The sequence below is a fragment of the Physella acuta genome, unplaced genomic scaffold (assembly GCF_028476545.2).
Source record: "Physella acuta isolate Inbredline_101_S28 unplaced genomic scaffold, ASM2847654v3 ptg000108l, whole genome shotgun sequence".
NCBI lineage: Eukaryota > Metazoa > Mollusca > Gastropoda > Physidae > Physella > Physella acuta.
The window spans coordinates 19,051-36,330 of record NW_026731628.1 but is presented as its reverse complement, the minus strand read 5'-3'; the positions used below and the strand labels follow the sequence as shown (position 1 = coordinate 36,330).

At 38.4% G+C, this 17,280-nt stretch overlaps 1 protein-coding gene across 1 annotated transcript; it reads left to right on the top strand.

The window, feature by feature from the left end:
* The first annotated feature begins 354 nt into the window (after positions 1 to 354).
* LOC131934282 (pro-epidermal growth factor-like) lies at positions 355 to 15,246 on the top strand. The gene is made up of 12 exons (XM_059290499.1): positions 355 to 450; positions 1,495 to 1,577; positions 2,490 to 2,561; positions 3,931 to 4,057; positions 4,860 to 5,040; positions 5,241 to 5,419; positions 6,713 to 6,794; positions 7,000 to 7,184; positions 8,508 to 8,670; positions 12,588 to 12,715; positions 13,674 to 13,830; positions 15,063 to 15,246. Exons 1-12 carry the CDS (start codon positions 387 to 389, stop codon positions 15,163 to 15,165), a joined length of 1,524 nt encoding a protein of 507 aa, XP_059146482.1. The 5' UTR covers positions 355 to 386; the 3' UTR covers positions 15,166 to 15,246.
* Positions 15,247 to 17,280: the final 2,034 nt, after the last annotated feature.

The window sequence follows — 17,280 nt, the reverse complement described above, 5'->3', positions numbered from 1 at the left end:
ACGAAATAACTCCATATATTTTTTTTGGTGTGTTCCGAATGACTCGTCTCAAATGGCGTTTTAGTTTTGAAGATTTCATAGATTCGTGACTGAGAACAACTTTGTACAGTGCGCTTTGTTTCTTCTCTATTACATTTCCAGTGATGTTAATAAAGCCGAATTTCAATAATTCTTCTAAATATTTATGTTTTGTTTCAAATTACTAAGGTTTAGTATACCAGTTGGCGACCCCCCCCCCCCCCCGAAAGACCTTCGCGACCCCCAGGTTGGGAACCCGTGATCTAGAACTTTCGGTGGCCTACTTGAACTAGTTCTATAGCCTGAAACATTCATCTGTTGTTTTAAAGTCTCGAGGAACTAGATCTGTCAGTACCGCTGTAGTCAAGATGGGATGTTCATATCTTGTTGTTGTTGCTGTATTGCTGGTTCAGTGTATGTCAGCGTTGGCTGGTAAGTTGGTCATCATAAAATCTATTGTTACCTTGTATTTATGTTAGAGAATGTTGTTCAACTTTAAACATACATAAGTTAACTTATATTGCTCAACGTTAAATCTATATAAGTTAACCAGCTGTATCCCAACATTAAACCTACCTAAGTTAACCCGATATTGCTCAACGTTAAATCTACCTAAGTTAACCAGCTGTATCCCAACATTAAACCTACTTAAGTTAACCTTATATTGTCCCGTGTTAAACCTACCCAAGTTAACCTGATGTTGCCCCATGTTAAACCTACCTAAGTTAACCTGATGTTGCCCCATGTTAAACCTAACTAAGTTAACCTGATGTTGCCCCATGTTAAAGCTACCTAAGTTAACCTATTTTAGCTCATATGTTAAACCTACCTAAGTTAACCCGATGTTGCCCCATGTTAAACCTAAGTTAACCTACTGTTGCCCCATGTTAAACCTACCTAAGTTAACCTGATGTTGCCCCATGTTAAACCTACCTAAGTTAACCTGATGTTGCCCATGTTAAACCTACCTATGTTAACCTGATGTTGCCCCATGTTAAAGCTACCTAAGTTAACCTATTTTAGTCCATATGTCAAACCTACCTAAGTTAACCCGATGTTTCCCCCATGTTAAACCTACCTAAGTTAACCCGATGTTGCCCCATGTTAAACCTAAGTTAACCTACTGTTGCCCCATGTTAAACCTACCTAAGTTAACCTGATGTTGCCCCATGTTAAACCTACCTAAGTTAACCTACTGTTGCCCCATGTTAAACCTACCTAAGTTAACCTACTGTTGCCCCGTGTTAAACCTAAGTTAACCTAATGTTGCCTCATGTTAAACCTACCTAAGTTAACCTGGTGTTGCCCCATGTTAAACCTAAGTTAACCTGATGTTGCCCAATGTTAAACCTACCTAAGTTAACCTGATTATGCCCCATGTTAAACCTAAGTTAACCTAAAGTTGCCCCATGTTAAACCTAAGTTAACCTGATGTTGCCCCATGTTAAACCTAAGTTAACCTGATGTTGCCCACAGAGACAACATTTAACTGCATATACTGTCTGGGTGTTGATGACCCAAGCCTGTGCTACACACGGACCAAGTGCTCGACCAACCAGGTAAAGTTTCATGTGGCCAGGTAAATGGTTGCATGACGTTCACGCTGTTAGTAACGGCGGTATTATTAGAGCGGTCAAGGTGTAGCTAGATCTATATGACCAACTAAGTGAAATGGCCAAGCTGTAGCTAGATCTATATGACCAACTAAGTGGTCAAGCTGTAGCTAGATCTATATGACCAACTAAGTGGTCAAGCTGTAGCTAGATCTATGTGACCAACTAATTGAAGCGGTCAAGGTGTAGCTAGATCTATATGACCAACTAAGTGGTCAAGCTGTAGCTAGATCTATATGACCAACTAGTTGAAGCGGTCAAGCTGTAGCTAGATCTCTATGACCAACTAAGTGGTCAAGCTGTAGCTAGATCTATATGACCAACTAAGTGGTCAAGCTGTAGCTAGATCTATGTGACCAACTAATTGAAGCGGTCAAGGTGTAGCTAGATCTATATGACCAACTAGTTGAAGCGGTCAAGCTGTAGCTAGATCTATATGACCAACTAATTGAAGCGGTCAAGCTGTAGCTAGATCTATATGACCAACTAAGTGGTCAAGCTGTAGCTAGATCTATGTGACCAACTAAGTGGTCAAGCTGTAGCTAGATCTATGTGACCAACTAGTTGAAGCGGTCAAGCAGTAGCTAGATCATACATAGTTTTATACCCCCCCCCCCCACCACACATACAACCACACTCACCCTACATGCAAGAAGTTTTTGTTAAACAGCCACAGTACTCAGTGTGATTAAACATAACACCTTTTTATTTGGCAAGTCTTACAAGAAATTCGACCTGTCCGCTAATACAAGCAGTAGAGAAGCCTTAATGTATAAGGACTGAGTACAGTCTTTAAAAAACACTTTATTATGTCACTGATCGTTTTTTGTCCAAAGATGTTTTCTTTTATCATTTCAGCTGTGTTATGCTGAGGTGAAAGTAACAGAGAGAAATAACAGTTTATATTTTCTGGATTGTCAAGACGCCGTGGTAGGTTTTTATATTTGGTTTACAATTGTTGCAGCGATTGAGGAAAGATTGTTGATTTAATTTAAAAATAGAAACATTAGTTATAGACAGCAGTCAAAAAGTAATAGACACCAGTTAAAGACAGCAGTCAGTAGTGAATAGACATCAGTTATAGACAGCAGTCAAATAGGGAATAGTCACCAGTTATAGACAGCAGTCAAATAGGGAATAGTCACCAGTTATATACAGCAGTCAAATAGGGAATAGTCATCAGTTAGAGACAGCAGTCAAATAGGAAATAGACATCAGTTATAGACAGCAGTCAAATAGGGAATAGTCACCAGTTATAGACAGCAGTCAAATAGGGAATAGTCATCAGTTAGAGACAGCAGTCAAATAGGGAATAGACATCAGTTATAGACAGCAGTCAAATAGGAAATAGACATCAGTTATAGACAGCAGTCAAATAGGGAATAGTCACCAGTTATATACAGCAGTCAAATAGGGAATAGTCATCAGTTAGAGACAGCAGTCAAATAGGAAATAGACATCAGTTATAGACAGCAGTCAAATAGGGAATAGTCACCAGTTATAGACAGCAGTCAAATAGGGAATAGTCATCAGTTAGAGACAGCAGTCAAATAGGGAATAGACATCAGTTATAGACAGCAGTCAAATAGGGAATAGACATCAGTTATAGACAGCAGTCAAATAGGGAATAGACATCAGTTATAGACAGCAGTCAAATAGGGAATAGACATCAGTTATAGACAGCAGTCAAATAGGGAATAGTCATCAGTTAGACAGCAGTCAAATAGGGAATAGTCATCAGTTAGAGACAGCAGTCAAATAGGGAATAGACATCAGTTAGAGACAGCAGTCAAATAGGGAATAGACATCAGTTATAGACAGCAGTCAAATAGGAAATAAACATCAGTTATAGACAGCAGTCAGTAGTGAATAGACATCAGTTATAGACAGCAGTCAAATAGGGAATAGACATCAGTTATAGACAGCAGTCAAATAGGGAATAGTCATCAGTTAGAGACAGCAGTCAAATAGGGAATAGACATCAGTTATAGACAGCAGTCAAATAGGGAATAGACATCAGTTAGAGACAGCAGTCAAATAGACATTAGCGAGCAGATAGTGCACAGTGACGGTTGACTCAAGCCACCCAGAAAACGTCCAGCACGACACTTCTACTACTCACCAACATGCGTGACCTTGAAACTAGCCGGGATACAATTGGACTGAGAGCGTTAAAAACACACCAATTTTACCGCTCTAAAAAGTACTTCTTTACAGGTCAATGTACTATTTACTGGCTTACACTAAATGCTGACCAGGACATAACCCTTTTGCTGGCACAACTCTACTTCCTCTACAGTTCTGTGACCAGCTGGCTGGGTCTGTGATTATAGGCAAGAGAGAAGATACCAGAGCCGTTACTGACGTCACGACCTGCAGGAAATGTTGCAGAACTGACGAGTGTAACAGGGAGATTTGTGGCACAAGTTAGTCGTGTAGTTATGGTTAGGTGGGGGTAAGGTTAGGTGGGGGTAAAGTTTGGTGGGGGTAAGGCTAGGTAGAGGTAAGGTTAGGTGGGGGTAAGGTTTGGTGGGGGTAAGGTTAGGTAGAGGTAAGGTTAGGTGGGGGTAAGGTTTGGTGGGGGTAAGGTTAGGTAGAGGTAAGGTTAGGTGGGGGTAAGGTTTGGTGGGGGTAAGGTTTGGTGGGGGTAAGGTTTGGTGGGGCTAGGGTGAGTTGAGGGTAGAGTATGGTTAATGAGGTTGGGGTTAAGCAAGTTTTAACTTGCATGGGAGTTAAGGATAGGTGGGATGAAGGTTTGGTTAAGTTAGGGTTGATTGGTGTTTAGCATGGGTTAGAATACATAGTAAATGTTTAGTGGGTTAAAGGTATGTATGGTTGGTCTGACATCTGTTATCAAACACAAAATGGTCTTAATGTTTGGTCTGAGATACGTTATCCAACTCTCCATGATTTGAATGTTTCATCCATTGTTTCTTCCAGACTTTTTTCTCCGGGGGGGGGCACTTGAAATTTTCGTGGGGGGGGGGGGGGGCGTAGACTTCCTTCGAGGGGGGGGGCACTGTTAAAAGTATATATTTTGTATATAAATCCCCCGAAGAAACTCTGGTTTCATCTGAGACCTGTTTTCAAACTCTCCATGATTTGAATGTTTCACATGAGATCTGTTTTCAAACTCTCCATGATTTGAATGTTTGGTCTTGGATCTGTTATCCAACTCTCCATGATGTGAATGTTTGGTCAGAGATCTGATATCCAACCCTCCTGTAGAACCTGATGCCATGGGTCCTGAAAGCGTCACCAAGAACAACACGTACGTCAGGCTAGCTGAGATGGGACAGGTCGAAGTCTTTGTTAATGGCGTCTGGTCGACTCTCTGCGTCAACGGATGGGATGATGACGCTGCCCAAGTTGCCTGTCACATGATGGGTTATAGTAGGTCAGTGAGGCAGTAGGTTATAGCCGGTGTTTCTTTCAACCATCCCTCATCGGTCTCTCAAGTTTAAAGTGCCCCCCTCTGTTTCAAATGCCAGCGGGGATACATGTCTGAAAGAAATCATGTTGTTTATAGTAGCTTGCATTAGGCAGACACATATGTGAAACAGATTCAATATTCACGTTGTGCTGACCAATCATTGAAAACGTTTCCAGAGAAGATTCCAAGGCCGTGAACGTAAGCACTGCGGGGACGGGGCTGGGCGTGGCCAACCTGGATGGGCTGACATGTCATGGCGACGAGGACCATCTGCTGGACTGTGCACTGTCTTCTGGCGACTGGAGCCTGCACGCCTGCCCCACCCTGGAGAGTGCAGGTGTTGTGTGCAATCACAGTGAGTACTGTGGCAGGTGCTGTGTGTATTCAGTGAGTACTCTGGCAGGTGGTGTATGTATTCAATGAGTACTGTGGCAGGTGTTGTGTGCAATTACAGTCAGTATGGTGGCAGGTGGTGTGTGTATTCAGTGAGTAATGTGGCAGGTGGTGTGTGTATTCAGTGAGTACTGTGGCAGGTGCTGTGTGTATTCAGTGAGTACTGTGGCAGGTGCTGTGTTTATTCAGTGAGTGCTGTGGCAGGTGCTGTGTGTATTGAGTGAGTACTGTGGCAGGTGATGTGTGTATTCAGTGAGTCCTTTGGCAGGTGCTGTGTGTATTGAGTGAGTACTGTCGCAGGTGGTGTGTGTATTCAGTGAGTACTCTGGCAGGTGCTGTGCTTATTCAGTGAGTACTGTGGCAGGTGCTGTGTGTATTGAGTGAGTACTGTGGCAGGTGATGTGTGTATTGAGTGAGTACTGTGGCAGGTGCTGTGTGTATTCAGTGAGTACTGTGGCAGGTGCTGTGTGTATTCAGTGAGTACTGTGGCAGGTGCTGTGTGTATTGAGTGAGTACTGTGACAGGTGCTGTGTGTATTGAGTGAGTACTGTGGCAGGTGCTGTGTGTATTCAGTGAGTACTGTGGCAGGTGCTGTGTGTATTCAGTGAGTACTGTGGCAGGTGCTGTGTGTATTGAGTGAGTACTGTGGCAGGTGATGTGTGTATTCAGTGAGTACTGTGGCAGGTGCTGTGTGTATTCAGTGAGTACTGTGGCAGGTGCTGTGTGTATTCAGTGAGTACTGTGGCAGGTGCTGTGTGTATTGAGTGAGTACTGTGGCAGGTGGTGTGTGTATTCAGTGAGTACTGTGGCAGGTGCTGTGTGTATTCAGTGAGTACTGTGGCAGGTGCTGTGTGTATTGAGTGAGTACTGTGGCAGGTGGTGTGTGTATTGAGTGAGTACTGTGGCAGGTGCTGTGTGTATTGAGTGAGTACTGTGGCAGGTGCTGTGTGTATTGAGTGAGTACTGTGGCAGGTGCTGTGTGTATTGAGTGAGTGCTGTGGCAGGTGCTGTGTGTATTCAGTGAGTACTGTGGCAGGTGCTGTTTGTATTCAGTGAGTACTCTTGCAGGTGCTGTTTGTATTAAGTGAGTACTGTGGCAGGTGCTGTGTGTATTGAGTGAGTGCTGTGGCAGGTGCTGTGTGTATTCAGTGAGTAATTTGGCAGTTAAGTTTCTTCATGTACCGTGTGACATGAATATAATTTATTGCATTCTAGATGAAATATTTAAATCTTTTTTTTTTTAACGTTTCACCAGCCGGCATCTTGGATAACATTTTGTTGTTGGCAGACAGGACGTATACAGGCGCCATCTTGCGCATGGACCTGGACACGTTTAGGTCAGTTGATGGACACAACTATGTCAGTTGATAAGGACACATACGATTGAGTTGATAAAGGCACATACGATTGAGTTGATAAGGACACGTAAGATCGAATTGATAAAGACACATACGATTGAGTTGATAAAGACACATACGATTGAGTTGATAAAGACCTATCAACCAAAGACATACTCCACTGACCAACTGAATATTTGTCCAGCTACACCTGGCTGTACTCGGCTCGCTTGGCTGACTCCATCAGACCTGTGGCCTTGACCTTCGAGCCCATGTACCACCGGGTCTACAGCCTTGTCTACGTCAACTCGTCTGACGGCCTAAACTCCGAGATCTGGTGCCAGGACGTCCGGACTACCGGGCCCGTCTACCCGGTCATGATGATTCAAGGTCAGTCCCTTGTCCGCGTGAGTTCTTTCGCTAACTTTTGTTTTGTCCAGTCATCTTTAACTTTTCTATAAGCTCCCTGATGTTATGTTTAACTAGAGCATCTTTTGTCATTTTTTGTGCGATTTTGTTTCATTCATACAAATTATTTTTACTTTCTCGTATATACAAAGTATAGAGAAAGTATTGTAATCGTGCACAAAAATAACATGAAATTTTGACAGTTTTCACCGTTTTACTCCTCAGTCCTTCATCACATCCGGAGTATAGAGGACTTATTTTAATCAGGCAAAAATTATAAATACAAATACATAAACGTTTTGGCGTTTTCTGCGTTATCGAGTCGTAAAAACTGGACTTTGCAATTCTGTCCGTATGTCTGTGTGTCTGTGTGTATGTCTGTGTGTAAACACGATAACTTGAGTACCGTAACAGCTCGGTTGATGAAATTTCATATATAAGTATTTTATCAAAATCGTAGATCCTGATCAACTTTTGAGCGATTTCCGATAACCGGAAGTGGTACTTTTTCTACTTTGAATTTTTCAAAAGCCTATAAGTTGCGTACTATTTTAGATAGATGCATGCAATTTCAAATGTAAGTAAAACAACTAATTCTCTACCTTCTGTCAAATTTTGAGTAATTTCCGTTGACCGGAAGTACTAATTTACGATATTTCCGATTTCTCAAAAAATGCGTGTAAATTTATAGTAGTACTAATAATATCCCGCACTTGTATACACATTTTATTAGGCGTTCACTTGGTGTGGGACGGAGTGGTCTAGCGGTAGAGAGCTGGACTGCTAACCCGTTAGTCTCGAGTTCGAATCCGAATACAAGTCAGTAGACCGTCCCTGAGTCCACCCAACTCTGATGGGTACCTAACTCCTGTTAGGGATAGTAAAGGCGGCTGGGCATAGTGCTGACCACACTATCTCTTCATATGCCGAGGTCACAGAAACAAGTGAACTCTACTTCTCTTGCCCCATAGACCGTCAGGTCTGAAAGGGAAACTTTTCACTTGGTGTGCAATTCTTTTTTTTACGAGATTCTATTCTTTTATAAAAAGTTTAAGTAATTAAAAATGGATAACAAATATTGTCTTTGTCCTGAGTTGCCATCCCTCGTAATTTTATATTAGAATATTCGAGAAAGTTTAGGGGAGACCACTCCCGGTTTATTTATATATATAAAAAGAATTTGTTAAATAACAGATGAAGTTTAACACCATTACTTACAATTACCTTTCAGAGGTTGAACACCATTACTTACAGTTATCTTTCATACGTTAAACACCACTAACACTTTCCCCTCTACTGTGACAGCTCTTGTGAATGGTATCGCCGTTGACTCCTCGAGGAACCTCCTGTTTATGACTGACGTCACCAACAGAAACATCACCAGAGCCTACACGACTGGCACCGACCCTGAACCTGTCGTCTCGCTGGATGATGAGCCTCACGCTGTGACCTTAGACCAGACCAACCAGTGAGTTGGTGGTTCTATCACAACGATCTTTGTGTTTGTGTTTGTGTTTCGTTAGAGTTTAGGTTTTAGTTGTGGTTCGGTTAAGTTTAGAGTTAGAGTTAGGCTTAGGTGTAGGGTTATATTTTATTGTCTCAAACGGCAGTGCCGGGTATAAACTGCTTAATAAACACACCAGTCATGGTCCTTTACAGATATGTTTTTCAAAGAGGCCAGTGCAGGGCCTGGTCGAGACGGCTATTATTTATAAAGAAAGAAAGAGGAATCTAATAAAAAATAAATTCAAGTGCGTTTTCATCGATTTTGGAAATAGGGTAAAGTACTGCTTACGGTCACCGAAAATTATTCAAAATTTGGAAGAAAAAAAAATAGATATACATATGTGAAATAGGCTCTTGAAAAACCGAAAGTAGAATAAGTTCATTTGCCGATTACTGGAAATCGCCGAAAAGTTGAAACAGGGCTTCAAATTTGATATAATACATATAATTAAGTTTTTCCAACTCTGGAAGGTCTAAAACGAGAAAGTAAAAATGGTGCTTAAGTTATGTTGAGATACTATAAATTCACCACAAAGTTAAAATTATGTTTTCGCTTTTGTTGTATATATATATATATATATATATATATATATATATATATATATATATATATATATATATATATATATATATATATATATATATATTCAACAAAAGTCCGTATCAAGTTCTCTATATATCGCTGAAGATTTTGATGTAATATCCGGCGATATATATATATATATATATATATATATATATATATATATATATATATATATATATATATATATATATATATATATACATATATATATACATATATCTATATATAACGCTGCTGGTAGTGTGTCAGTCCTTCCTTACTTCCGTCATCGCTATAGATGTTGAAAGCATTAAAATAAACATCGAACCATGCAGTGCTTTTAAATTGCATCGCATTGACTTATCCTAATATATAAAAGCCCATGTGCTCTCTCTCTCTCTCTCTCTCTCTCTCTCTCTCTCTCTCTCTCTCTCTCTCTCTCTCTGTCCGCTTTTTTCCAACCCATTTTGGCGCCCCCTCAGGACGGCGCCCGGGGACATATGTCCCCCCCCCCCACCCCCTCGCTACGCTACTTTCATTCTCCATGTTTAATAAGGTACCTAAATAGTTGAGATGATAGTGAACTTAATACCACGCAAGTGGTGCGGGATCGAGACACACCAAGTCAAACTTTATTTTTTATTTTTTCTATATATGAATCTTCCGATTTTAGACTATAAAGAAAGGAAGTAGGCCTACTTCATTCAAATTTGATTTAGATCTAGATCTATAGATCTACTCGTCAAGACGTACGCTATGAAATATATACAATTTTAGCGGTCAAACGAACACAAATTACTTAAAAACAACGTATTGACCATTGAATAACCAGATTTTTAACGGAATCATTTAAGTCACTTAATTAGTGTGTGTCTGTGTTATGTTAAATTTGTCGGATTTTTAGCTAATTAGTTATTTCTTTGCTTTGTCACTAATATCGTTCAGCGTGTAGTAAAGCACATTGCGTTTTGAAAAATAACTATTTCATAAATTATTTTCTCAAACATAGACTATATAGGCCTATAATTAACGTGAAACGGGTACCGATGGCTAGTTATAAATAACAGACTAGGGTTTGTTTATATAACGACTTAAATTTATTGTAAAGTTACCACATTTTTTACACTTTCAAATAACGTGAAGAAATTATTAAATACACGCTAAAACATATTAAACGGATCCATGTCAAATATTTTCGTTTAGATTCCTAGAAAAAGTGGATACATTTTCATAACAGTAGGGTCGAAAAAAACTGATTAATTATAGAGAACTTGATACGGACTTTTGTTGAAAATAATATGGTAGATGTTTTAAATGTATAACCAAGATTTTATTTAAAGAAGAAAAATAAAACATAAAGGCATATTCGAATGTAGAAAAGCAGTTTTAATTATGCAACAGCAAAAGTTTTTATAGTTGTGAAAAAGAACCCATGAAACAATGACGTCCCTTATGTTTATTCATTAACTTTATAGTTATTTAAATAGTAGTCTATTATTTATTTTCTACTTTTTAGTGCATTAGTACATAAAAGCTTGTTATTAAAACGTTTTTTTATGATTTTTTTTCAGTACTTTACATGTTTTATTTACAATAGTGTTACATGACTAAAAACCATTGCGCGTCTATTGAACGTGATGGCGCAGCTATTCAACCTGATGGCGCAGCTATGGAACGTGATGACGCGTGTGGTGTGGTTGGATAGACATGCCTACTAATTCGGTCCAAATTTTAATTAATTCATAAAAAATTAATTAGGCATCCAATTAAAAGTTAAATTTAGTTTCAGATTGCATTGTCTTCATGTCTTGACCCACATGCCAACTGTGAATCGTATCGGTCAAGTAGAACTGTCCGAATTTTCACTCCTGCGTTTCGATCTAGACTGACGACTGACGACAGACAGAGGAAGTGAGTTAAATAAAAGCTTGTAAAAAAGTGGATACATTTTCATAACAGTAGGGTCGAAAAAACTGATTAATTAAAATCTTTTAATAGTTATGTCAGGGAAGGTAATTATAAAATAAATTCAACTCACGCTCATTAAAAAATAATGTGAATGTAAAATCTCCTAGAGGGAATTATTGTTGGAATAAAATAATTATCAAAATGTGAATGCAAATTCTGCAGACGTGTAAGAGGATATTATTTTTGGAATATTATAATTAGCATTGATTGACAAAAGGCTATCTTTTATTTACTTATATTTTGTTTACTGAATGTCCTATTTACTAATTAGACCTATAAGTTTTTATCAACTATTCTGCACTATTATTCACGCGTCATCACATTCATTAGGTGCGGAATCGTTTTAGTTATTAAACTCTATTTCGAATTTTTAAAATTTAAAGTACTGAAAAAAAGCATGATTTGATAAAGTGCAATATGGTAGGTAAAACAAGGATATTTTAAATACTGCCTTTCATTTATTTTTATACGCTAAACGTAATGTTTACTAATTATTATTCTATCTTTCGGTTTGCGAGGAGTTGTATAGTCATTCACTGAATCAGGGCGCGATTTCGCATCACGGGCTAGACTGTGAGCACTATGTGTTTATGTTTGCATTTAAGTTGTGTTTATGTTATGAGTGGTGTATTTGTTTTTTCGTTTTTTTTGCGCTTTCCTCGTATTTGCGTTTTCATGTGTGTTTTTATTTGCGCTTGCTTTTTGTTTTTTGTTTATGTTTGTGTATTAGATTTGTGTTTTCGTTTGTGTTTGCATTGTTTTTGTTTTATTTTGTATTTGTGTAGTATTAGTGTTTTCTTTTGTGTTTATGTTTTTTTTTTGTGTTTGTGTTTTCTTTTGTGTTTGTAAATTCTTTTCTGTTTGTGTTGTGTTTATGTTTTGTTTGTGTTGTGTTTAGTTTTGTTCAGTTCCCAAGTTGGTACATTTAAAAAAGATTTACCAAGGCGAAGCACGGGTAAGCACATGTAATCTGACAGAGTTTGTGTAGACTCTTGTACAGCAAGACTACACTGAGACTAAACCGTCTAGTAGAGCAAGATTCTACAATCTATAACCTGAGACTAAACCGTCTAGTAGAGCAAGATTCTACAATATATAACCTGAGACTAAACCGTCTAGTAGAGCAAGATTCTACAATATATAACCTGAGACTAAACCGTTTAGTAGAGCAAGATTTTACAATCTATAACCTGAGACTAAACCGTTTAGTAGAGCAAGATTCTACAATCTATAACCTGAGACTAAACCGTCTAGTAGAGCAAGATTCTACAATATATAACCTGAGACTAAATCGTTTAGTAGAGCAAGATTTTACAATTTATAACATGTGACTAAACCATCCCCAGGACAGTCTACTGGTCGACCGTTGGGGCAGGCGCCAGCATAGAGAGCGCTGATTATGAAGGCAACAACAGGCAGGTTCTTGCTTCGACCATGCTGCTTCAACCCGTGGCCTTAGCCTTTGATCAGAAAAGTTGGTATCTGTATCTTAGTAATATATAAGTACCTTGTGTTGGTATCTGTATCTTAGTAATATATAAGTACCTTGATACGTTTAGATCATAAAGGAGATGAGTTTTTATAATAAATTGTCATTTGTATACAAACAAGTTAATAAAAAGTCTAGTGACAATTTAAGCGCAATTTCCTTAATTAATTTTTTAGAATTCACAGACTAACGTAAAAATCCTTTCGAACCTCCGCTCATTCGCTATGGTAAAATCCTTTCGAACCTCAGTGCTTTGCGCTAAAAACCTACACGATGCTCAGTTTAAATGTTCTTAATTAATTTTTTGTGACCGAACGAAATGATATTTTTGAAAACTTTCTACGGCAATATTGGTCTAAATTATGGCAGGAATCGATTGGTAAATGTTTCAAGTCGCTAAATGGTCTGGTTGCCGAGATATGGAGCAAAAACTGCATTTTTTCGAGTTTTTTTGGCTTTTCCGAGAAATCCAGGAAGGAATTCCGGGAGTTTTTTTGGCCCACAATCATTCTTGGAACTTGCTTAACATATTGGCTTTTGGAACTAGTCCTCGATATTGCTTCGCTGAGGAGGAGATACGACTTAAAGGCTGCGGACACACATCCACACATCCATACATCTATACATCCATACATCCATCCAGAAATAACGCATTATTAAACGCAATTTACCAGTATGGAAATTGCGCTAAAAATAAATTATTGAATGTGTAAATATTTTAGCTTCACCATTTTTATAGCTTTTTCAGCTTTCAAAAAATTTCTCTATGCGGATCTTACATGGTTATATTAATACTGGTACATTACATTCTCTGACAATATCGTGTTTGAATATTGTTGTAGCCCTAACTTAGTTTTATATTCATTGTTCTAGCAAAACAAACTAATTTCTATAGCCTCACTATATGAATCATGTCTTAAGCTACGTGTCCTGTTTTTGGCAGCTAGACAACTTTACTTCTGTGATGCTGGCACCCATAGAATCGAGGTGATGGACAGTGACGGCAACAACCGGAAGTTGCTGTTTGCTGACGACAGCGTCCAGTTTCTTGGCTTTACTCTGACGTCATCACATATTTTTTTCAGCGATCAACACAGCGGGTATGTAGTGTGTAAATTTTAATTAGTTACACAATAGTGACAACACTGTGAATATGTAGTGTGTAATTGTTTATTAGTTACACAATAGTGACAACACATAGAGTGTGTAGTGTGTACATTTTAATTAGTTACACAATAGTGACAACACAGAGAGTGTGTAGTGTGTACATTTTAATTAGTTACACAATAGTGGCAACACAGAGAGTGTGTAGTGTGTACATTTTAATTAGTTACACAATAGTGACAACACAGAGAGTGTGTAGTGTGTACATTTTAATTAGTTACACAATAGTGACAACACAGCGGGTGTGTAGTGTGTACATTTTAATTAGTTACACAATAGTGGCAACACAGAGAGTGTGTAGTGTGTACATCTTAATTAGTTACACAATATTGGCAACATAGAGAGCGTGTAGTGTGTAAATTTTAATTAGTTACACAGTAGTGACAACACAGAGAGCGTGTAGTGTGTACATTTTAATTAGTTACACAATAGTGACAACACAGAGAGCGTGTAGTGTGTACATTTTAATTAGTTACACAATAGTGACAACACAGAGAGCGTGTAGTGTGTACATTTTAATTAGTTACACAATAGTGACAACACAGAGAGTGTGTAGTGTGTACATTTTAATTAGTTACACAATAGTGACAACACAGAGAGTGTGTAGTGTGTACATTTTAATTAGTTACACAATAGTGACAACACAGAGAGTGTGTAGTGTGTACATTTTAATTAGTTACACAATAGTGGTATCACAGAGAGCGTGTAGTGTGTAAATTTTAATTAGTTACACAATAGTGGCAACACACAGAATGTGTACATTTTAATTGTGGCAAAATTGTGGGTATATAGAGTCGAAATGTACATATGATATTTTTACTGAGAAATGTATGTTATAGACCTACTACCCTTTACTGACAGACAAGTACTGCAGATTTTTATTAAATTGCGTTATACAAATCGGATTTCTTTCTGATATCTGTCTACTTCGTCTTTGATGCGGTGTGGGAGGGGGGGGGGGGCGACATTTGAATTTTATTTTCGACTGAGGGAGGGGAGGGGGGAACGGAGACGGACGGACACTGGTTAAAGTTTATATTATTTATGTAATATAGACCAAATTTTTTTTCTGTTTTGTCGGGAATAAGCATCCCCAGCCCCGGGAGAGACTCGACTGAAAGAAACTTTGGCTACAGATACCTGTCATATTGTGTTTTGTTTTGTTCAGGGGCGTCCATCGTTTGGAGCGTGACGGGTCCAACTTGAGTCAGGTGGGGCCAAAGACGTTAGAGGTGGACGGGATGGTGGCCTACCAGTCATCGTCTGCTTAAAGTGTTTGATACAGTCATCTTCTGCTTCAAGTGTTTGATACTGTCATCGTCTGCTTCAAATGTTTATTAAAGTTTTCGACTTCTTCAAGTGTTTGATACACATAAATAAATAAATAAATAAGTAAATAAATAAATAAATAAATATATATATATATATATATATATATATATATATATATATATATATATATATATATATATATATATATATATATATATTATAGATATTATTATTAATCTATATATATTTTAAATCTATAACATAAGCGGGCTGAGACTGTGTCAGTCCTTCCGTCATCGCTATAGTTTTTGGAACCATAAAAGTAAACATCACACCTTTTTTTTTTTTAATTAATTCAATTGTTTTAAACTTTTAAATCAGTAATAATAATTGATTTGATAGATTTTACACAGCATCAAAGACATGAACATCAATTGCAGATATAATAATCAAAGAGAGAAAATAAAATGGCATAAGAACTAGACTAAAATAAGGTTTGCAAACTAGGTTTCTCTTGACTGCTTTGTTTACTGTGCTCCGTCCTTAGCTGCGGAGTCAAAAGTTCACATTGTAGCCACCCATGGACAGAAATAGAAACGACCGTGGGAGAAGTGTCTCTGTAAAACTCATACTGATCTATCATTCCAAAACTTTCCATGACATAAATTTGACCCTTGGCAATGAGGGCACGCTACCTTGAAATATCCGCCAGTCCGGTTGAGTGGGGGGAAGTGTGTGTGTGTGTGTGTGTGGAGGGGGGGGGGGGTGAGGTGTGTATCTCTCTTTCTACCATTCAGGTTGTGCACTTTTAAAAACCTGCTAAAAGTATCGTCTTGTTTTTGTATTCGGTATTTATAAGTTCATTAAGCGTGTGGTAGAAATGTGTTTGTTCTTGTCTATGTGTTGGGGCGTATATACTGATGATTGTTATTTCTGTTTTGTCAATATCCAATGTGATGCATGCTATCCTGACCTGTTTATCCGTGTATGTACTTTTAATTTTGTATTTTTCTGATGTACAAAGTATACTGGTTCCTCTGCAGTTGAAACCAGTACTGTGCAGTGGGTTTTTAATACCGATATATGCATCTAGTTTATTTGCTTCTTCTGTAGTTCCAATGTTAGTTTCCTGTAAAAGTAAGATGTCAATATTGTGTTTATTTATTATGTTGTTTATATAATGTGTTTTGTCCCTAGCCCCCTTATGTTCAATGTTGCCCAAGTTAGCATGAATTATTTGGGGTTTTCTTTCGAACATCTGTTTCTGGAGGGCTGGATGGTGGTGGTCTTTTAACGCCAAACTTTCCAGCCGCTGATTTACTATCCCGTTGGGCCCTGGTCGCGACCCTTTGAGGTGGCTTTACTGTAGGTAATTGTTTTTTACTTGAACTGATTACTTGACTATATGACAGTTGACCTGATACCTTTGTTGCTGATATACGTTGTGAGATTTTAATTTCCTTTAGCGGTTTCGTTATGTTTTCTGAACTAGTGTTATCTCGAAGAAGATCATTTATTGTTTCGTCGACTGCCTTCAAATTTTCTTGATCCCCATCTTTTTGAGACCCTGTTACTATGGAATTTCTGGTCGCTATTGTCTCCATGGCTTAGGCCTCTATGGTGGTTTCTGTTACGCTTTCGTTAACTTGCTTTGATTCTACAGTAGTATGATGTGCTTCAGTTTGGCCATCTACTCCAAAGGCATCTTCTACTTCTCTATGCCTTGCTTCTCTAAGCATTTCATTTTGTCTTTCTCCGTCAATATCATAACTGTCCCAAGGCTTTAAGAAATTTCTATTGTTACTTAGATGCTCCCTAACTTCTTCTTTATCATTTGCATCCCAAGGCTCAATTGCCCTGTACTGTCCATCTACTAGCTGGACGCCGTCAAGAGCGCGAGTCCTCAAATGCTCACACATTTTAGGCAGGTGCCTGTCTGTGTTGCAGTGGCAACATTGCACCCTCCTCCCATTGAGGATTATAAGGACTCTGCTCTCCTTGTTGGCCTCATTTGTTAGTATAATATAGTGTGGGACACTCTCCACATCTTCTTTCTCCAAAGAGATGGTGAATTGGACCACATTTGATTGGTCTATTCTCTTAAATGTTGGTGT